Source organism: Micromesistius poutassou (genome assembly GCF_964030765.1).
Source record: "Micromesistius poutassou genome assembly, chromosome: 4".
Classification (NCBI taxonomy): domain Eukaryota; kingdom Metazoa; phylum Chordata; class Actinopteri; order Gadiformes; family Gadidae; genus Micromesistius; species Micromesistius poutassou.
In genome coordinates, this window is record NC_140274.1 from 14,984,861 (window position 1) to 15,008,214 (window position 23,354).

At 43.6% G+C, this 23,354-nt stretch overlaps 1 protein-coding gene across 1 annotated transcript in view; it reads left to right on the forward strand.

Moving 5' to 3' along the window:
• Positions 1-1,431: 1,431 nt before the first annotated feature.
• bcl9l (bcl9 like) overlaps positions 1,432-23,354 on the forward strand; it is a 31,837-nt gene continuing 9,914 nt past the window's right edge. The window contains exons 1-3 of the mRNA XM_084466623.1: positions 1,432-1,797; positions 22,120-22,193; positions 22,640-23,025. Of these exons, the coding sequence (XP_084322749.1) occupies positions 22,698-23,025 (328 nt within the window). The 5' untranslated portion in view covers positions 1,432-1,797; positions 22,120-22,193; positions 22,640-22,697. The remainder of the gene's footprint in view (positions 1,798-22,119; positions 22,194-22,639; positions 23,026-23,354) is intronic.

Consider the following 23,354-nt stretch of genomic DNA (forward strand, 5'->3'; position numbering starts at 1 on the left):
GGAACTCAGCTGTCTTACAGTTGTGATATGTCAACAGCAGTCATTAACTTTGACAAATCTGTCCAAATCGTCCTCCATGCCTCTGCAATTCAATGTTCTAAAATACCCACTTGTAGCGTAGGCTACTGTATGTGCTGTCTTTTATCAGTAGGCCTACATTGGAGTACACTTCTGAAATACCAAATGCTTGAGCGCCATTTAGCCTCAATTAAATGTGAAGACGTTAAGTTTGAACATTGGGATATTTCCTGTAGAAATGGTCACGTCTCCTGAAACGAGTTCATTTCCATTTATTGTCCATAAGTATCTCTCTCCTCTGCGTAGACCTATCACATTCCCTGAGGATAAACCAATTTACATTCTTGTTTTGCTCTTCAGATCCATGCCAGTTTCCATGACAACATAGTTTTCACTTTCTCATCCTCTCTCCCTCTGACTCTCTGTACCCCCTCTCTCTTTCTCCGTCTCTCCATCCCTCTCCCGCTGTCCTCTTACCGATCCTTTCTTATGTTCTCTTGAACTTCCCCAAGCGTTTAATTTACTCTCTCCTTCGTTTAGTCTGTTAATTGGCCACTGCCGCTACAGGACAGTACATGCCAGTGGAGGCAGTGTTTCTTAAATATATTAATGTTCTATTAATTCATTTATGATTTAAATACCTAATATTGCGTGCTGCTGTTGCATGCGCGTGTGTGTTTGCGTCTGTGTGTGACGATCGCGTTTCAATTTGTTCAGAAAATCATCTCCCGATTTACATTTCTGATTCGCTTGCATTACAAGGGCGTCGTCACTGTGAACGCACTATTCTAGTATAAATGGCGAATTTCAAAACAAGGCAAATAAAATACCACAAAATGAACACTAATCATCAATCAGTCATTTTGGACAGTTCACATGAGGGAATTTCTTCCACCAGAGGGAGTCCTCTCGCGAGAAATCAGAGCCATGTTGGCTTTGCAACAAGAAACAACGGAATATAAACTTTATCATGTCTCCACTTAATTACAGGGACAACCCTCCCACTCAGTATGTCCGTGTCCACAGACTAACTGAATTGTGATGTGGAAATGTCGGTGTGCTGCTGCAGCTGAATGTGCACAACAGGGGCAGGCTTTTGAATAGGAGGAGGCAACGACTGATAAGTTAATTAATCAGTTGATTTTAATTCCCTAAACGATTGATTTCTATTCAAAGCAATAATTTGGATTTTACTGTATTTTCCAGTTTTTTGTCATATAATAAAAGACCGAACCTAGAGATTGACAACACATGTGTGTTCATTATTTAATTATTTTATTTTTACAACTGATACTTATATATTTATATTATTGTTATATAGTTGTAGAATGTGGTGTAATGCCTCTTTCTGTCGATGACCAAGTCTGGCGTGTGATAACCATTACAGTGACATAGGAGAGTGCCTGTGGGGCCACGCCAATTATTGTCCGTGTCTGTGTGTGTTAGTGATATTCAATGGACTCCCGGTGAAACGCATCGTCCTGCCCTCTTTTATATCTCCAAGAAAGAGTGGGGAGTCATGAACCGCTGCAAGGTGACGCGTCCTCCGTCAAAAATCGAAACTTCAACCTAAAAGGAGAAAGAAAGGTTTTTTTTCTTAAACACCAGCCATTTAACCATTGGACTCCTCGTCGACTATCACTGGGACCATCTTGCGCAGTAGTATACTACGGGCGGAGTGAGAGAGTGGTAGCAGCGGACACTTCGGGGAATGTCGGCCGGCCGTCAGTCTCTGACATCGGCCTCTCTCGTCTCAAGACAGCGGCGGCGTAACAGCGGGTTGAGTAGCCATCATTTCTAAAAAAAAAAAAAAAAAAAAAAAAAAACTACTGTTAGCATAAATGCTGTGGCTTCTCTTGTTTCATTTGATCGCTGTTTTCGTCAAACGGTGTACATGTTAACTTTCTGTTCCCTAAAAGTCTCCGTTAAACAAAGTTTAAAGCCCCGTTAGCTAGCCTCGGTTGACGGCGACGTCAGTGTACCTAGCGCTTAGCATGCTACGTTAGCCGCTAGCTCCAGTCTTCACTTAATGATTACTGGTGGGGGGGTGACACATCACATCATGGGGGTGGGGGGCATGTGACTTCTCATTACCCCCTCAACACGCATACACTTATTGTCCATCGTCATCGTCATTGCACTGGTTTTGTTTGTGCTTTATGCCATATTTCCATTCCAGATGTGTCAACAACAACTAACGTTACTACTACTAGCTAGGCGGCGAGCTAATGGGAGTGATAATGTGAACGATTGCAGCTAAACGGCTAACTGAGACCCAGTGACAGGCTATACATGACTAGAGCTGTCACTCCTACCGTACACGCAGTCTAGCAACTCAGCCACAGGGATTCAACGACCATGCACTTACCGCCGCATGACATGACATGCAACTGTTGTTATTACCTGTGAATTATGATTTACGCGACTGCGCTTGTCTTCCCTCTCCCTCTCTCTCTCTCTCTCTCTCATCTGTGCTCCTTCCAGCAATGGTATTTTATACATTATTAATAGTCCCAGTAGCACATATTGGGAGGCTAGACTGCATTTACTAACCACATGCCTAACAAAAAGCAAGAACATATAGAATAGATGTACATTCTCTTGTCATGGACTTCGTGGTTCTGATGGAGTGGACTGGAGGTTGCTCCACGAAGGCTATACGTCCACTTCAGGTTTCGTCACGTTTGAGCACTGCTTGTGTTTCATTCTTTAACATATCAATACTTTTTTTAAATTGCAAGTAGTGCTGATTTTTTTTTTATGAAAGTACAACTTAAATACACACACGCTGCTGTGTGCCTGTTGAATATGAGATGTCATAGGCTTTGCTTCAATTTGTTTGTGGGTAGTCTCAATACAACCTCTGTCAATCAAGTGTGTGTGTGTGTGTGTGTGTGTGTGTGTGTGTGTGTGTGTGTGTGTGTGTGTGTGTGTGTGTGTGTGTGTGTGTGTGTGTGTGTGTGTGTGTGTGTGTGTGTGTGTGTGTGTGTGTGTGTCAGATCCATCCCAGTCAGCTATATATAGCACCTAACAGAGTTTGCAACTTGATCCAAATTTTCTTTGAGGGCTACAGACTCCAATCTGCTTACATGTAGACCTTTTAGGTTTAATATTGGGAAATAGTTTGCTAGATCTTATTAATTAAGAAATGCGGTGTAAATAAGTAGAATGCTTAAATATACATTTTGATAAATTGTGGTTGATAGTTGGTGTGCATTCATTGAATGTTCTGGAAATAATGTAAGTGTATTAAGGAAATTGAAGCCGAGTTGTTAAACCAACAGTTATTTTCCTAATTTCTACACAAGCCAAGGCTAAAGCCTCGTTTGACTATGGGAGTAGGTTTGAATTTTGGAACATTCAGTAAAGCGTAAACATAAAGACCACAAGATATAAAAACAAAATCAGTCTAAACACAATTGATTCTTAATATTGCTGCCTTAATAGTGAACAATCAGTGGCTTTAAAAGTGGACTCCATTGGTCATTGGCAAAGCTGGGCCATTGGCCAATATTGCACCAAATTGGAAATGTATGTTTTGATTTTAAATATTTTTATGAATAATTACTTTTTCTATGTATTTGTAATTTTTTTTCCTTTGGCTTTATTTGGCAAAGTGTATAGTTGTTGAGGGTTACATGACCTATGTTCAAATATGTGTTCTCACTTTTGATTGTATTTTAAGTAATGTGCCTGGCATAATAGCTAAATGTTTTGAAGTTCAGGTGGTGTTGGTGACGTCAGTGGTCAGTAAATGTCAATGGAGTGGTTTGCTCAGCCATGACTAATTTAGCAACACCAATGCAAGGTTGTCTTCTTTTCCATCTGCCTGGTTGGATCTCTGGTACCAACTAGTGCTGTTTGATGCGAGACCGTGTCACTCACCGCACCTTTGACACAGACAATTAGAAAAACCAGAGTAACCGCTAAAGGAAACTGCCTTCAGCCATTTTATTACCTCAGCTAGCACACTGAAACTGCTAGGAGAAGCCCATGAAAACATTGAGATTTTTATTTTTTATGAATTTGACTGAGAATGATTAGCAGTGTGCACGTCTCCACGTTAAAGACTCTGAATGAGTTGTGACATATGGCGGTCGACTCCGATGCAAGCAGAGCCCCAAGGTGGTGAACAGCTCGGCAAATGTGTGTCTTATCTGGGCAGGTGATCTGAGAGCAGAGGGGTGAGTTACAGGGAGCTCCGTGAAGGCGAGCTATGAAAGAATAATGTGATATTGAGAACTTTTCCACCATCAGGCTGGATGAGACTTCAGTGTGTTGCCACAAACTCCCAGTGAGAACAGTAGTTCCTCTTGAACTGTGGGCCTCGTGGTCTTGGCCTCTGCTGTGTTCTCCTGGGAATGAGACATTTTTAAAGATGACACATCAAGGGGAAATGGAAATTTACCTCACAAAATAAAAAATTGTGAGGTAGTTTCCTTGTAAACCAAACAAAATATAAATCCTAAATGAGATTCAAAAGTAGTGGTGGGATATCCTCCCGTTACTACACCTATCACTTCATCAAATCAAATCCTGAACGATCAATACACACCAATCATTAATTAAAAAACCCGGTTTTAAATGTAAATGTATTCTTCTTCTCAGAACTATGAATTCCATTGGACTCCAAAGATAAAGAAGTAGTCTGATCTCAGTTCAGATTATTGAGACACACACCATGCTCATCTTCTACTAGCTGCTGTTACTATTCTGGACACTTTTGCATCATAATTTGCATGAATTTGCTTTGTGGCAAGGATTGGTTGTAAAGTTCTGCCTGAACTTTGACAGGATGTCGCAGAACTGGCTCACCAGAGATGAGCATAACCACAATAGATAGATTAACATAACCTGAATTGTTGCATCTTTTTTCTCCAATCAACTCTGATTCAGTTATGCAGATTTGGGCTAGGTTTTTAGTAGACATTCTATTTTGAAGAGATAATGTGAGGGGTACTGAGGCTAAAATCAGCAATTACCCTGGCGACATCAAATGTTAAGAAACAAACGGCTTGTTCCTCGTTACGGATGAATCAAATATCTGAATCAAATGTAGACATAAACCCATTGTTTTCCTCCTTGTAATGTAAGTGGCCTAACCTGCTGCTTAACTATTTACCAGAGCATCAATCGCTTTTATCTAACCTGGAAAACCGCAGGCTTGACACAGTGCTTGAAACCACCGTTTCAGTAGAGGTGTGGATGAATTATACCAACATACCTTGTGCTCCTCATTCCCATCTACGTGAGTGGAGGTGTTACTGCGAGATTTGGCCTTTGAAATTTTAAAAAGCGCTGCAGATAATCGGACAGTAGTGTCTCTTCACGTCTTTACCCCTGCATGTTCCCTGTCACCTGGTCTGAACCACCGACCCGACGGCCAGACAAGACTGATCGTCAAGACCAGTCTTGTTTACTGTCGAAGTCGGCCACGACTTTTAACATCGTCAAGTGTGCTCTACTCCGGTATTTTAATGCGCCTAGAAAGAGCTTACTGTAATGTACCATTCACATGAAGATCCATACACCTTTCCCGTATGAACTGCAATCATCATAATGGAAGTATTGGTGTATGTGGGCCATTATGTTGGCATTTATGCTAATTTAAGAATCAGAATCATTTTCCCACAGAATCATTTCCCACAATGTCTTTAATTTAGTTTGGTTTATCCATGCATTTGACCTCCATATGCTCTTATTTCTTTGACTTTTTTGTGTTAAACTGCTTACTTTACATTAATCTCTGATCCTTACGCATTGTTTCCTATTTTGTTACACAAATATTCCTCCCAAGATTAGCTCATTCACTAGTGCAAGATGGGCGGTTTATTTGAACCAATATATTTCACACAATATGACACTTTTATCTAAGAACGTTGGTGACCGGCCTGGATGTTTTAGCTTGTCTTCCCACCTGCTACTATTTACCAGGGCTGGCCTTGTTTGCGTACGTTAGTTACGCTAGTTATCAGTCCTCTTCTGAAGCCGAGATGAATGGTCAGCCATTTAAGTTTGTTGTGGCCCTGCCAGTCAGCTTGTTTTCAGTAGCGAGACCCATGCCATGTAACTGGCGACTGCAGATCCCTGCCCCCAGCGACATGATTGGTCCAAGTAAATTGAGGTGAAAGAATAGTTTTGTTCCCGTCTACCATCAGACTTCAGATGTTAATCTAAAGCCTGATTTGTGAGACTACTTCAACATTGACTGACATGGGAAACTTTGCTCATTAATCCTACATGTTATTTCAGCTACCCCTGGCTGTAAGCTGTCATTCCCATAAACGATATGCAATTCATCACATTCCTTAAGACATTTTCTCTCTCCACCAACAGAAACCGGTTAAACAACATTTTCCCGCCATAAACACATTCCGTCAACTGTCACAACCTTGGGAACAACATTCATCCAACGGCCATACATACGCAGCCCTGATACTTTCCATTCTGCGTGGCACTGAACCGGGCTGTGTGTATGTATGTACGTACGGACAGACCTATATTATTTGGTGGAAGTTTGACTCGGCTCCTTTTAGTGTTTGGTTATTTAACGCAGCGTCCAGGCTGGTGTTTGCTAAACACAAGTGTGTGCTGGAGAGTACAGGCAGTCTCTTCTCTTGCTGCCAGTCAGGGGTGTGTGAGCGCTGAGCGTTAAACAGAATGCCCTCTGTCCCTCCCGCCTACATAGGTTTTTTGTATTTCTTCCAGCTCTGTGTCGTATGGCCTCCCTTCTGTCTGCAGCGCTGTCTTTTTTGCATTGCTCCAGTTGGCGCACTTCCCAGAATGTGTCGGAAAGGATACGACCCTTGACCTTTGACCCGCTGTACGGAATGAGCCTAGCGCTTCCTCCCGGTCCGCGGTGGGCCCAGTGGCCGATGCCATCATCAAGCGTAGGCAACACACGCCCTTCATTTATCCTGCAAGTCCACTCTGATTGGTGGATATTGCCTCAACCCTCCCTCTTTGTTGACTCTCACACACACACACACACACACACACACACACACACACACACACACACACACACACACACACACACACACACACACACACACACTATAACTATATATATATATATATATATATGAGGTTTTTGTTTTTTTCTCCAACAATAGTAGTAGTTGGCTCATGACAGTTATTGCAAAACGGGTATGAAATATTGTATCGTTATGCATTGTCATACTCCAGACCACATTTTTACCCACTGTGAAATAATTAGGCTGTCTCTTCAGTTTGTCAGTTCTCACCAGTTTAAAAAGATCTTGTTACCAGTTTTGGGTGTTACCAGATTAACTAGGTTTGTTAACAAATAAGGCCGTACCAGTTTAACCAGAATGGAGTTCTCTCTAGTTTACCAGATCACTTGTTGCAACTTAGCGGTTTGTCTTATTAACGGTTTCACAAGATGAATTAAGACTAGTTCATCACCACATTACCTTTGCCATGTTTGTCTCATGTTCATGGGGCCATGTAGTTTATGTGTGTAGACTAAAGCAAGATCTTTTTTTGAAAAGCTTTTGAAGGATGGGTTGTGAATTGGACATAGCATTGAGACAGGAAATATATCAATATTTCTTTTAGCGTTGCATTATTAGACTATTCCAGCTTCTCTCAGTATACACAGCATTCTGCCAAGCCTATATTTACCTAGCTCCATGGCATGTTTTGTTGCCGCAGCAACCTGCCCCCCCTCCCCGCCTCCCATCCCTCCAATGAGGTGATTTCTTGGCTGTCACCTGTGGGCTGTCCCACAATGCACAGCAATTTAACCTCCGCTTGTAGCCGTTCAGCACAGGAGCTGCTGGCGCGTAGAACCCAGGAAAGGCTGAAGTTATGCAAATCACCTCTGGAAAAACACATCACTGATGGGCCATGTCTTTTCTTCAAGGAACCAAAACTAGGAGAACAGCCCCCTGCTGGGAACTCATCTAATGCGGAACAATGTGAACATGTAGCGCCTGTGCCGAGGCTGATGGTGTCGCGGGTATTCTGCTCAGCTTAATGCTGTGATTTGTTTTCTGACCCTGTACGGCAGATTTTCTTGTTATCCTTCCTGCCTGATGCATCACCACGACAACAGGCTGCAGGAAAACAAACTGCATGCTGGGAGAGAAGAACAAAGGTGCGAGTGAAAAAGGGAGCGTGTAAAGATTGCCCTGGCGGGGAGTGGGAGAGGTGTGAAGTAGATTTTATGAGAGCGGACCGGCTGGTTCAATGGTCGCGCTGTGAGGAGATACTTTGAAAAGACTCATTAAGGTTTCCTTTCTTACATCTGAGGGGGAGCGGGGGCTTATCTCTCGCTATGCTCCTCAACGCCAGAGAGACACTCTACAGCCATGCCAGCTATCTCCACTACCCCTGTTCTGTTTGGATTAGTACAAGAAATAACAAGATGTCCTTCACACAAACTGCACATACATCACATTTGTTAGCGTTGATGAGACACAAATCCGGATAGTGAAACCTTTGCCACACACCAGCAGCACGTTAAAAGCAAATCACGTATATAACCTTGGATGAATCCCCCTGCTGATGCGTTTCAACCATCTTTTATATTAATGTTGGCCTCTTAAAAGTCAGGTCACTGAGCAATAAGTCCTGTATAGGCATTGATTTACCTCTACACCGTGACGTTTATATATTCAGCCGAAACTTCAATCGGAACATTTGTGCCCTATAGAAACCGTCTGGGTTGGAGTTGCTGCTATTATGTATAAAGGCATGTTTTTCTGTAGACCTGCGGTGTGTTTTCCTCCTCCCCTTGAGAGCATTATTTTCTCTATCAATAAGCATCAGTCCATTTTAGTCATCCTCCTCTGAACATAATAGCTTTTCATCTCCGAGCTATCAGACTGGCTCCTGCTGCTAATGCCTTAATATTAATAATTAGGTCTGTCTTCCTGTAGACGGTACTATTTATTCATGTATGTGTTTAACATATTCCACTCACTGTGGAATTTGCAACCTCTTACAGAATCTTAATTCTGTTCTGTTCTACACAGTGCCCATATCAGAGGAATGTGTGGGTCTGATCACTTAAAGGACAATTCTGATATTTTGAACATTGAGCCCCCTTTCTGGGTTGTCTAGGATTAAAATATAGTGGTTGACAGTGAAATGTTGACTATTGGTTCTGTCTCAGGTATTTGGCTCATTTAGAATCACCCCTGCCTGCTTCAGAATGGCTGGCTACGGGCATTCACAAACCTGTCCTTAAAACAACCCTAAATGTTTGTTTTCGGAAATTTGCAAGTCACCGAGTGGTTAGTAGTGTTCGTTGATGTACAAAATCAAGTATCGTAGCGAAATACAGTTTCTGTCGTGTTTTATTTGGCATTTTGTAAATCGCATTGATTTCTGTTGGAAGACTTGGGGGCTGTTTACGTTTGGTAGAACCAAGCGTAAATACTCTAACCAAACGAGCCAAATACCAGAGAATAGTCAACATTTCGGTGTCAACCACTCTATTTCATCCTAGACAACCCAAAAAGGGGGCTCAATGTTCAAAATACCGGAATTGTCCTTTAAGTATTTCCTTCTTATCTTCTTATTCCATTTTATTCCCCTCTGATCTAAGCATCATTAACTATGTTACAACTTGTGGTTTTTAGGTGGGGTTTTTCTCCACCACTTTACCTAGACCCAAAAAACCTCTTGGTGATGTCATCCACTGAGACAATTTCCTGTCGGACTGTTATGCAGATTATATAGTGTTTTATATTCCTGTTGTTTACGGTCGCAGCCTTGTTCTTACCATCTCAAATCATCTTCTGGACTTCTGAATTCATCTTAATATTGCAAAATGTTTTTTTCTAATCCTTCTTGCATACTATTCCTGTCATAGATTGTCTTTGAATCTTTGAGCTCTTGATCTCTGAGCAGACCTTGAGTCTTTAGCCCAATGAACAACACCTTGTGCAATGTTATTTTCAGCATTTGCCAAATATAGCCAAAGTTAGGTTCTTCTGCCTTGGCCACAGATTTTAAGAAAGTCACACAGACCTTTTATCTCCGTTGGCCTTGACAGCCTTTTACTCCCCGACCTAGCTTGTTCGAAAACCGATCCACCACCGATGGTTAGCCGACGCATGGCTGGTTGCCTCAAACCACTACTGCTCCCTTCAGCCGGGAAATTAAACTCCTGTTAGGTTGAATCTCCCTTTAACCCGGATGCCTGTTGCTTTTAGGATTGATTATTTTTTTTACTCTTACACTGCTTTTGAACAACTTTTTAAGGTCAGGCAGGAGCTCCAATAAAGCTTCCGAATGAGCCGGGTTATGCAGGCTAAGTAAGATCCTATGGCACCGCTGGCTGTTCCAAGGTCTCGACCATAAAAAAACTGAAGGAGACAGCGTTTTATGTTTTTATGCTCCCTCACGGTCTGCTACAGGAGCCCCTGCTTGCACAGCCGGTTCCCTTCAACACATTTTCTCAGACGCATCTTTACAAAAGAGCTTTGGATCTATGAAGTTCTGTGATCATCCATGTAAACGTAATCTTGTTATGCCGATTGTATCATTGTGATCATTTACCTTTTGGATGTTGGATGTAAGGCACCTTGTTACAATGATTGGCATCGTCGCGTGGATCTTTCTCTACTGTTGTATAGAAATAGCTCCATACTGTACTTTGTGTGCGTGTGTGTGTGTGTTCTCATGCACAACAGGTGATAGGATAACTTGTATGCCAACTGGCTTGTAGGACGAAGGAGGACTGTATTCCTTCCTTGCGTAGTTTGATTTGGAAGGTTGGTTCTTCTGCACACGTTCCTTGGAATTTCACTTCTCCCTTTGTAGGGGGACATGGATGTGAGAGAGACCTGAGTGGGTTGTCCATCTCCTGTTTAATCTAACCAGCCTCTATCCCTGGTTCTCCATCTGTTAGGGGGACATGGATGTGATGGAGAGCCCAGGGTTGGTTATCCATCTCTGGGAGCCGGGCAAAGCCTCTATCCCTGGTTCTCCCTTGGTCTGCTCTGATGTCAGCCTGCCTGCCAGTATGATTCTATATCACAGGGGCCTGCAACACTTTGTATTATTCAAGACACATTCACTAGGCATCTGTCCTTAAATAGTACATAATGGATTTCATTTGGGAAGTTCATTATTCTTTAGTGTGAAATCATTACTTTAATTGAGCATACTCCCCTGAATGAGCAAATGAAGGGACTGCGGATCCATGAGCAGATGTACCCTACATGTAAAAATACACAAGTCGCTTCAACAGAGCAACAGCGACCACTTCCTCATTGCGGTGCATGAGACGACATTTACATTCAGCAGGATCAGTGTTACCATCGATCCGACCAGGAAGTCGGTGCCCTGGGTCCTACAAGGACACCGCTCCCTCTGGTCCGCCCGCAGCAAGGCTGTTTTGAAAACAAACATGCACATTTAGGACCTGCTTTGGCCCCACCCCGAACGCCTGTCCACGCCACCGCCGTCTGTTTCAAGTGGTGCTGTGGGCAGTTTTGAGTTCATCAGTCCAGCCGGTGTCACAAAGTCTTGCTGCGTTTGTGCGCATGTGAGGGCTGAGGTGTGTGTCGGTGGTTGTGTGGGTGGAGGCTGAACTGTGGGTGCATGTGTAGGCTGAGCTGTGTGTGTGCATGTATAGGCTGCGCTGTGTGTGTGTGGGCGGGCTGAGCCTTGTGTTTGCATGTTTCTGTGTGTTTGTGTGGAGGCTGAGGGTACAAACGGTATGTGTGACTGTGAATGCACATGTGTACAGGCTGAGGGGTGTGTGTGTGTCGTATGCTGAGGTGTGTCCGGTGTCCTCCTCTTTCCTGTCCAGCATGTCTCTATACAGCCCAGCGCTCTGCAGGTCGCTATTAATACCTCCCTGCCATCTATAAATACAGCGTACTATGTGACCCACTGGGACAGAATAGCACCGCATTCTCCCAACTGTAGACACACACACACACACACACACACACACACACACACACACACACACACACACACACACACACACACTCTGACTGTAATGCTCTCCTATCTGACCTACATGTTACTCGTGATGCCCTTGTCCATCAGAATGTGTTGAATCGTGAAATCCATGCCTTGATTTTCTTATTTCTTATTTTGTTTGTCGTCTGTGGCTCTAGGGACCCTAAAATGTATTTAACAAATCACATTTTAAATGACTCTCTTTTAGAACTGGGTGGGAGGTAATTGGATGAACTGGTAGCACTCTTCAGAACCATCCGGGCTGATTGAGAACAGGGATGCTTGTTTCCACGGATACTCTAGAAAACACAAGGGCTCCTTGTGTGTGTGTGTGTGTGTGTGTGTGTGTGTGTGTGTGTGTGTGTGTGTGTGTGTGTGTGTGTGTGTGTGTGTGTGTGTGTGTGTGTGTGTGTCCAGCCTTAACAACAGTGTGGATGTGGTAAAGTAAACGCCATGTGCTCTGCATTTCTAAATAATTTAATAATTTCTTGTGTGTAGAGAGCTGTGGGAACAGATGTCAACCAGATTTAACTCTGTAAATGACTCAAAGGGTCAATCATCATGTTGTTGAGGTAAAACCCATAACTAATTTTACAATGAAGAACTGTCTGATCACCTCTAGTAAAGCTTTCCGCAACATATGCTGTAGTGAAGCCCTGCTCTGTGTGCATGTCCTGTAATATCGGTGCAAACTAGAAATGTTAGTTTTATTTTCAAGTTCATCTGTGTCTTACACCTTGGACTAAAGTCTTTCCACTCAGAGAATTTTGGACAAAGGCATGATTGTGCCTGATGCCTCTCTCGTAAGTTGGGACATGGATTTGCTCTTATAACTTCAGGTTGGATTTTTAGCTCGGAAAAAAGACTGAAAACTGTTGAGCTGGCAGTAGCTCACAAGTTGTGCAGACCTAGCTACTGGGAGGTTGCTGGTTTGATTCCCTGCGAAAGAAAGGTGTCCTTGAGTTATGTCTTAAATGGCTAGCATCGCACTACATAAAATAAGTCACTTCAGGACACCTTTCTACTTCAATGCTTTCCTTCTAAAATCACCTGACACAATATGTGTGACTCACCCTGAAAGAAGCCTACAAATAGTTAAGTTCTTAATTTGAATATATGACATTGTAATAAATGTCTCTTCCACTATCACGATTAGTCACTTTCTAAACATCCTGATCCTATTCATCTTAATACTAAACTGTGAGCTTAAAGTGGTACTACAACCTGGACCCTACTATTCCCTTCCATTTTGGGTATATGGGATTAATGCAAGCAAAATAAATTGAAATTGGTCCAGTATTGTTGAGCGAAAACAATGGACAAAAAACGGACTGCAGTCCTTTGGGGCAATAGCGCAGCGTCAATGTACGTACACTGAAGTGCTTGTTTTTACCACTTACAGGCTCAAATCTCATTCTAACATTGTGTAAAGGATCCCTACAGAGAAACAAATTGTTCTTTACCAAAAGATTAGTGTAGATCGGGATATGAAGCTGTACAATCACACACACTTTTTGCTATATCTACCTGCACAATATTCAACATAATGGAAGAATGCTCACCATGGATCAGAACTAGTTCTAGAGTGACAATGGAAGGGTAACATCTTCATCCTACTACCATTTACTGAGTACGCTCCAAACTACGCCATTTGATTCACTTTAGGTCCATGATTTGTTTGAATGTCGCCGTGATTTTGTGTTCATTAAAGGAGAGATTGAATAATGAGTTCCTTTCACCTGTTTTGCTCAGTCCTAATGAATGCATAAACAGGTATTAAAGGTAAATTCCAGTATTTAGCACATAGAGCTGCCTTTCTGGGTTGTCAAGGATAGAGTGGTTGACACCTAAATTTTGATTATTGGTCCTGTCTCGGGTTTTTGGCTCATTTTGAATCGCCCCTGCCTGCTTCCGAATGGCTGGCTATGGGCATTCACAAACCTGTCCTTAAAACAACCCTAAACATTATTTTTCAGAAATGTGTTTACGTTTGGTTGTAGTCTTTTTGCCCGGTTCTAGCCCTACTGTTGATGCGGAGAACCGAGCGAAAAGACTACAACCAAACGTAAACAGCCCCCCTTTCAGTTTCCGGTTCCGGTCCGGTTTCCGTTTCAATAGGATTTACAAAATGGCAAATAAAACATGACAGAAACTGTATTTCGCTACGGTACTTGATTTGGAACATCAACGAACACCAATAACCACTCGGTGAGTTGCACATTTCTGAAAACGAACATTTAGGATTGTTTTAAGGTTTGTGAATGCCCATAGACAGCCATTCTGAAGCAGGCAGGGACGATTCAAAATGAGCCAAATACCCGGGACAGGACCAATAGTCAAAATTTCGGTGTCAACCACTCTATTTCATCCTAGACAACCCAGAAAGGGGGCTCAATGTGCTAAATACCGGAATAGTCCTTTAAGGACCATAATTCATGCTAGTGATTTTGGATTTTTCAATTTGATTTGTTTCTTATGAACCAATGGAATGATGGGTTCTGCCATGATGTGATTCACAAAAAACAAAGCTATTTTAGGATGATGTTGATTGCTATAAATTCTGAATCATAAGAATGCATTGGAGATGGGGACAACATATTGGTCGGAGCGAGAAGCAAATACATTGACCGTATTTTACCTTTCTGGAGAGAGATTCGTTCACTATTAAGACAGGGCATACTCTGAACCAAGCTTGTTCTTACTGGTGATACGGAATGTAGTTGTAGCCACGTCACAGAAAATAATGGATTTCAGAGAGTACCTCAAGGCCAAGTGCTTCCTATCTGCAGATATGACCTCACCAGTGGGATGCTAGCATCTTTAGCCAGGGTAGAAAGACCACAGAAGTTAATGAGAACAAGCATAGCCCTGTTATGCCCAGATGGAGGCAAAGCTGTTTCTATGATATGATGCTAAAATCATTAACTGTTTATGACAAACTGATGACTTGGCCTACAGGAAAACATGTAATCAAATAAATCGACTGATAATATAGAAGATGGTCCCCTGTAGAAAACACTTGCATTCAGTGGAATTGCACTCATCATTTTACTCATTTATTTTAATCTACAGTGTAAATGCCACTACCATTAAGCACTAATGGATGATCAGACCAAAATGACACTCGTCAACCTCTCCCAATAATAATAAGTGTGTGTGAGGCTGTTCGGTTCGGGATTAAAACCGCAAAGGCCATTTGTCCAGCATGTTGTCTGCAAGAAGAAGGTGGTGTGGTTGGTTAATTCTTGGTGAGTCCAGTCACTGTGTGCTCTCTAATGAACAGCTGTTTATTAACCATTCCGCTATAGGCTAAATTGACCAATACACAGCCTTTACATAAAGACATCCCTGCATACATTCAATACATACACAGAGTACCTGGACACAGGTGACTCTAGAAACTCACCACAGATAGTAGTTAGTCATTTAATATCCTGGCAACAAATGGACCCAATATACCTCTTGATACATTCATACTCCACCAAATGGGTCAAATGTTTACCTTTGAGAGATGATGATGACCACTGCCAGTCCTAGTGAACCAGGGAAGTTGGATGCGACCGCTACCATTGGTTAAGCCACCATCCATTGCGTCCTCCTCCTATTTATAGGTTTGGCATGCAAACTTGTGGGATCTTAATCCCTCCCTTGTGTTGCTTTGTTTTGGCATGGTGCTCCAGTCGTCCAGTATTACATCATAGAAAAACACCAGGTCAGAGCCTGTAGTGAGACAGCCCGGAGCATAAAGCATCTGCCGAAACCAGAAGCACGGACATGTTGGAAGAACATGAAGCCTTGGTGGACGACAGGAGCAGAGATGCAGCCTGTGTCGATGGCTCCCTACCACAGTATATGTGTTGTTTAGATTTACCTTGAGCTGTTTGGCACACTCAAGCCAGCAAAATTGGTGTACCAGCAACAAGCTACAAAATAAGTTGCTGCACAACCTAATTTCAAAGAACAAATACCTAATTGACATTTTGCCCTTTTTAATGCATGTTCACAAGTCTGATGAACTTTACTGGGGCAGGATAGTGTATTGGTTGGATGTTTGTCTCCCAGCTGAAAGGTTCTGAGTTTGAACCCCAATGCCCGCAGTCTAGCTGTGGGCATCCCTAGGCAAGAAGACTAAGGCCCTGTCCCAATTCTCCCCCTTCCCCTAGATTTGAGCCCTAACCCTAGATTGTGCACGTTCCCGTGAAGGGGTAGGGTGTCCCCATACTTAAGAGAGCAAGAGGGAGTGCTGTTTTTCCCTTAAAATCAACACTTGAACGCTAGCCAGCTCGCTAGCTAGCAAGTGTTCTTGTTAAGCCTGTTCCTTGTCCATGCCCTAACATGATGGTCTGCCTTTAAAGTGACAGAGCATATTGAGTACTTTATTCATACTATTATCTTTTCTTTCTACATCATATTAAAAAATAAAAGTAAACATAACAAAAAATAAACCAATAGGCATTTAAAGTGCAATAATCATCATCAATCATCATGTTTTAAAACCGTGCTTCTTCAACCGCGGAACATTACTGTGAATGCTATCAACGCCCCAAGTCTTTGGAGACTTCCTTGTATCGATCTGAGTTGGTTGAAATTTTTTGGCTGTAGGGAGAGTTAGTAAGTTGGTGTTCAGGTTCAGCCCCCACCGGCTCCCCTCAAGCCGTCACATTTCGGATGGTGACGCCATAATGGCTCAACCTGTTTGACGTGCTCAAGCTTGCAAGGTAATGCAAGTCGAGAACGGGCGGTGATTTATATCGATCACTTTTGGTGCCATCGCATTTTATCGTTTACCGGACTTGAATGAGGCGATGTGACACAACAACTGCTCTCTCTATCCGCCTGCCTTTCTCTGCCATACCTCAGTTAGTTTTCTAACTAATCTAACTGACCAGCGATCAGCGCTGCAATCACTGACGTTATAAATGGTCGTCATTGTTACTGGCTGTGTCGAAAGTATTAATAATTATGTCTGTGACTCCCAAAGGGGCTAAAAGCAGGCACATTTTTCTATGCCATACTGTGTTTTAAAAAGAAAGTTGCGTTTGTCCATTGAACTGTGTTTTTTCCAGTATGGTATGTTATTTTCCACCCAGCCATCACCACTACTTCTTATACTAGTCAGATGTATTCATTAGTTAGTTTGTTCATTTTGAGTGAACAATGTAAATATGAAAATAACCAGATTAATACATTTCTTGATGTTGTAACTTGATTTTCTCCACCTCGTGTTGGGAGGGGCTGAACGAATGTAGTCTCACAAAGGTGAATTGTTAGAATTTCTTGTTATACAATCATACTCTATACCAGGGTTTCTCAACGGGGGCGGCAGCGCCCCCTGGGGGGCGTTCGTAGAACCTAGGGGGGCGCTGGGAACGAACACAGGGGACCTTTCATGGTTTTCAAATATTTTCGGTGCAAAAATAGGATAACTGAAATAAAAAGCCTATCTTCATATGGGTTTCTAACCCCTCTATCGTCTCATCTACCTTTTACTCTATGCTCAGTGCCATCATGATCGCCATAGTAACGCCGATAAACAAACCCGCCTCATCGCAGTAGCGTGGTGCTTCAGAAACTGTTTCGCCCTCCCCCGACTTCCACTGGTTGGTTTGCGGGAAATGCAAAGCAAGCGGTGGATGGGGCATTACGCTAAGCAACATGAATCTCATCCATATGACATAGTAAGGCAACATAAGACGTGAATAAAGCTAACTCCGCTTAGCATGCTAATTGTAAACAATATAATGTGCGCATTACGTGTAGACCACTGCAACGTCGCTCATTACGTCTGCGAACCGATAAACACTTTTTTTCATAAGGTACGCACACCAACCGGCACATACGCATTTAACACTGATGTTACAGGCGCTTAACTTGCGCAGCGTTGCTAGGCAACGTCACGTAAACAAAGGGAGTCTTTCGTGCACAAATTGAACCCAAGTTTGCGGGTTAACAGTTCAATAACCAATAAAAATGTACACAAGCACTGTTACGTATTAAACTTCAATAGCTCAATAATAAAACCTTTTAATAAAACTCTGAATACACATCTTCTTGTCCAGAAGAAACCAAAACGGCACAGAAGTTTTTTATTCAAGCAATGTAGCACGAGTTGGAGTGGAGTTGGTAATGGATATAGCCTACCTACGGGTGTCGCAATTAAAAAAAAAATTTTTTTTTTTAACAATAATAATGGGGGGGGGGGGGGCGCCAGAGGATCAGGGTAAGGTAAGGGGGGCGTTTGCTCAAAAAAGGTTGAGAAACACTGCTCTATACAAACACAAGGTCTTCTCACTTGCAATGCAGAAATACAAAGCAATGCTAATCAAGTGGTACCTTGAAAAGCTTTTGATAAATGCAATTTCAATTTTATTGTTAGTTGTACTTTGGGACTGAATGTTTGAAACCTTTTATTATTGTGGAATCTGTAATATTTAATATTCAGAATGGACAAAGTTTAGTAAAGACATATCCTTTCCATCACAATAATTCCATGTCCCCTAATGGCCTAGCATTTGAACACTTTCACTCTGTATGAATGTTTTTCCCCAAATGGCAATCATAAATTTGATATCCGACCAGCAGTTTTGTTTTTCAAGCAATAACACCTTTCAAGATGACAGCCCTAACTCACCGAGCACAAAAATCTTACTGATTCTCAAAACAACATAAATTGTGGTTTATTCCTCTTGTATTTTATCTATATCTATCTCTATATCTATTTTATCTATATTTATCTATAAACAGTACATTGCATTGCAGAGATTGATGTGGTTGTGTCTAAAACCTCAACATGACTTTGCTCTGTGACGAACAGCTGCAGTCACCTCATGTGAGGCTTTAGTTTAGGTCGAGGGGGACATGTGTTGGTTTCGTGGTGTGTTTCGAAGAAAGGCACTATTTAAACGTGACATACAACTTAGGAATGGTATTTAGTCATTCATGAGTTCATGGCCATTGGCCACTGTACCCACTGATACTCTTACCTTGAAAGTAGAGCCGACCTCATACTGTTGGTTGGGCTGTTAGTCCTATCATGTCCCAACCCTAGCTCCTACAAAGGACTATCATGTCCCAACCCAGCCTCTATTTTCAGGACTATTACAACCCAACCAAAGCCTCTACTTGTAGGTCTATCATGTCCAACACTAGCCCCTACTCGTAGGACTATCATGTCTAACACTGACCTCTACACGTAAGAATAGCATGTCTCAACACTAGCCTCTACTCGTAGGACTATCATGTCTCAACACTAGCCTCTCATGTCTCAACCCTAGCCTCTTCTCGAAGTCATATAATTTCCTAACCCTATTCTCGTTGGACTATCATGTCCCAACCCTAGCGTCTACTCCTAGGACTATCATGTCTTAACACCCACCTCTTCTCTTACCACTATAAAGTTCCACACCCTGGCCTCTGCTTGAAGCGCTCACACAGCCCTACATTGTGAGTAGACTACACACACACACACACACACACACACACACACACACACACACACACACACACACACACACACACACACACACACACACACACACACACACACACACACACACACACTCCTCACCCCCACATTGTTTTGCTGAGATCTAAGTGAACCAGACGGTGTGAGTCCCTCTCCCCACTCGGGTTAATGACTGATCGAGTCCACCGGCGGCGAACAAGGCTGGCTCTGTGTTGACCTGAGCCAGCCTTGGTTAATGACTAATAGAACTAAAGGTATTGTCCCCTTTTTGTTTTTTTTCTTACCAATACCTGTCCAGGTGAGCAGCTTGGATAGATACCCCCACGCCCCCAGCCACCCCCGCCGATTTTTCTCTTTCCCTTCTCTCGTTTCTTTTGTTTACGGCTGTCTTGAAAGACGGGTCCGCCCGTGTGCTGTCGTGTGATGTCATAGTTCTGAGTCATCCCGGAGACATTGCAGCGGTGTTGAAATGTAGTGGAGAGGTTTGCACGGAATGTGGAATGCGTAGGTTGAGGTTCACAACAGTGCCCGACACTGGGGGGGGGGTCTAAATGGCTGCTCTGACTGGGGGGGGGGTCTAAATGGCTGCTCTTACTGCGCTTGGCCAACTTTTGTTTGGTTGGTCCCCCATTCGTACTGCTTTTCACATAGGTGTGTTTTTATGTTGTTGTTCACCTGTGCTAAGGGGGGGGGGGGGGGGGTCTAAATGGCTGCTCTGACTGGGGGGGGGGTCTAAATGGCTGCTCTGACTGTGCTTGGCCAACTTTTGTTTGGTTGGTCCCCCATTCGTACTGCTTTTCACATAGGTGTGTTTTCATGTTGTTGTTCACCTGTGCTAAGGTGTGGGGCGACAGTTCATGTCCAGACCTGTAAATATATGCAAGACGCTCCACGCACGCACACACGCACACATGCGCACATGCACATAAACACACTGTCCCCAGAAGGTGTATCTGCCCTAGGTCGTGTCATAGGTTTCAAAATAGGTTAGAGAATGATTTTTTTTTATTCATATCCACATTGTTTTTTTATGCTGACATGATGTCTTCAACTGTAATTTCCTTGTTCTAAAATGATTTGATGCAAGGGAAGAGGTTTGAGTTTCTGGTCTCATTAGACTGTGGATGGAGGAATAAAATGGACGAATAGATGACAGGACTGTCAGAGAATGCCTCTTCCCGGCCTGCTCATCATATCCACTTTACTGTTAATAATCCTTTCATATCCCTCCGCCTTCGCAGCACAGGACAAAACAACAGCTAAAGACCACCTATTCCCTTCATAGGTGAAGGGAACAATATCATTTTTTGTCGCCGATACTTTCCCCTTTTGAGTTGAGAGCTGCGGTACAACAGTACAATTCTAGGATTTGAAAAGTGATGACACAAACAATGACAAAATAATTCCACAATTGACTACTAAACAATGACCAAAAACACATTACTACCACTAACACAATAACTAACATGCTCCTATGCTTCTCATACAGAGGCGGTCATTGCGTTGTGACCTCACGCTGTCCAAGCCCTATTGATTACTGCGGTTATGGGTCATCAAATATTTGGACCATTTTAGCCCAGCTCTGACGATACCAAACCCACTGTCCCAGTGGAAAAGGTCAAAGTTCAACGCCAGAAGTCTGGGGTTCACAGGCACAGGCAGGTGTGGGTGTTTTGACGAGCGCAGGCCAGCAGCTGTGGACTTGAACCCTGGGTCCTTTGGCCAGGGGGGGGGGGGGGGGGGGTCTGTTGTGGCGCCACGGTCCCATGGACGGTCTGACACGATGGTAGCTTAGCATTGAAGCATCTGTGTGCTACAAAAGCTCTGCACATTTTGGGAAATGCAGGAGTTCAGGCATCGGGTTGCCTGCTCCGAAACATTTTGGTGTGCGCTGCTGTAATAATGGGAAAAGCCGAGGAAATGTGTTTCAACTTAGAATCTGTGTGACGTGTAGGAAATGGTGTGTGTGTGTGTGTGTGTGTGTGTGTGTGTGTGTGTGTGTGTGTGTGTGTGTGTGTGTGTGTGTGTGTGTGTGTGTGTGTGTGTGTGTGTGTGTGTGTGTGTGTGTGTGTGTGTGTGTGGAAAGTGAGCGAGGGACTTTACTAAAGTAGGGGCAGGTAGTGTGAGTGTGAGACACACACTGTTGTGTGTGTGTGTGTGTCTCACACTCACACACAGGAATGTGTGATGGAGTTTTTGCGGTTTGCAAACTGTCGGGGAGGGGGTGGTGCCTCGCACAGCGCGGAGAGTCCCTCCCCCTCACTGAACCTTTCTCAGTCTGCCCTCTTTTCCTTAAAGGGGAGGTTACAGCAGTGATCCAGGGTTTGGGCTCTTAAAGGGGTGGTCACAGCAGTGTTCCAGTGTTTGGGCTCTTAAAGGGCCAGTAACACCAGTGCACCAGTGTTTGGCCTGGCACTGAAAGGGACAGTAACACCATTAACTCAGTGTTTATTTGACCAGGCTCTTAAAGGGTAACTGGATCTCAGTTCCAGTTCTTATCTACACCCTCATTGGTCATCTAATCGCTTCCCTAACCCCCTTTCTAGTTTAGTTTTGACTCCTCAAAGCCTATTTCACGCACACACGCACACACACGCACAGGTCACACCGTCAGTGGGAGATACTGTTGTCAAGGCAGTGGTTGTGTTGTGTTCTTGTGTTGATGTTGTTGTTGCTGTGTTCCCCAGGTCAGCGTGTGGCCAATGAGGATCCCTGTAGACCAGCATGGCCTGCTCTCAGTTCACCCGCTGGGGGAGATGAGGTGAGGTTGCCAGACTTGTGGTTTTTACCCAGACCCAGACTTTATTTTTGTGCCTCTTATCACGAGTTTGACTGGTTATCTGTTTTTCTTTTGTTTTTAGATATTCTTATTGCCCAAATACTGATTTTATTTTCCATCTGGGAGGGAAGAACATCATTACTTACTGAGTCTATCCTGGGGCAGATCAGTCTTGTTAGTTGGGGAGTTTAATTCCCAGCCAAGAGGTACTGGGTTCTCCAATGTGTGTGCTCTACATGTACATATCCTTGAGCAGGATGCCCGAACCCCTACCTTCTCCTTAATGACATGTATTTGAATTCAATCATTCACATTGGAATAAAGCATCTGCTAAAGGGTAAAAGCGGGAGTCCTTATTTTTCTGGGTCAAAATGAATGTGAAAAACAAATGATTGAATCTTGGTCTTTATCTTGTTGTTTTTTCTCAGTGTTGCTCGCAAGCGAGTCCAGAGCCACTCAGGCGCAGCTTAACCACCAGCCAATCCGATGCATCCGGACAATAAACTGGCCAATCATGGCAAGCAAGTGACCGGTGACAGCCGATCCCAACTAGCCAATGTAAATCAACAGAGTCAGCAGAAGGCGGGAGCTGTGGCCCACTGTCAGAGTCCAAAGGGGGTTGGCGTCGGGGGCCATGCAGTCAAGACCAATCAGATGGCTCCGGCGAACCCTGGGCTGAAAGCCGCCAGCCAATCGGCAAGTGGCGTGGGCGCAATGCTGAAAACCAAATCGAAGCGGGAGAGGAGCGTCTCCGCTGACTCTGTGGAGCCCAGAGATGCCCTCGCCTCGGCTCTGGAGGCAGAGGCCAAAGCAGGTGAGTGGGACAGACACACAGGGGGGCAGACACACAGACGGCCAGGCGCAGATGGGCATACGCACCGACAGGAAGACGAATAGACACACATACAGATGGACACACAGGTGGACGCATAGAAAAACAGAAACATTGAAACAGTTGGATACGTAGACAGATGGACACAGACGGACAGACAGATGCATAGACGGCAGACGCATAGATAGACAGACGGACGCGGGTAGACAGACACACATAGACAGGCTGACCGACAAACGCATAGACAAAGACGCAGACATGCAGACGTGCGCATAACGACACACAGTCACAGCCAGACAGATGGACCGTGA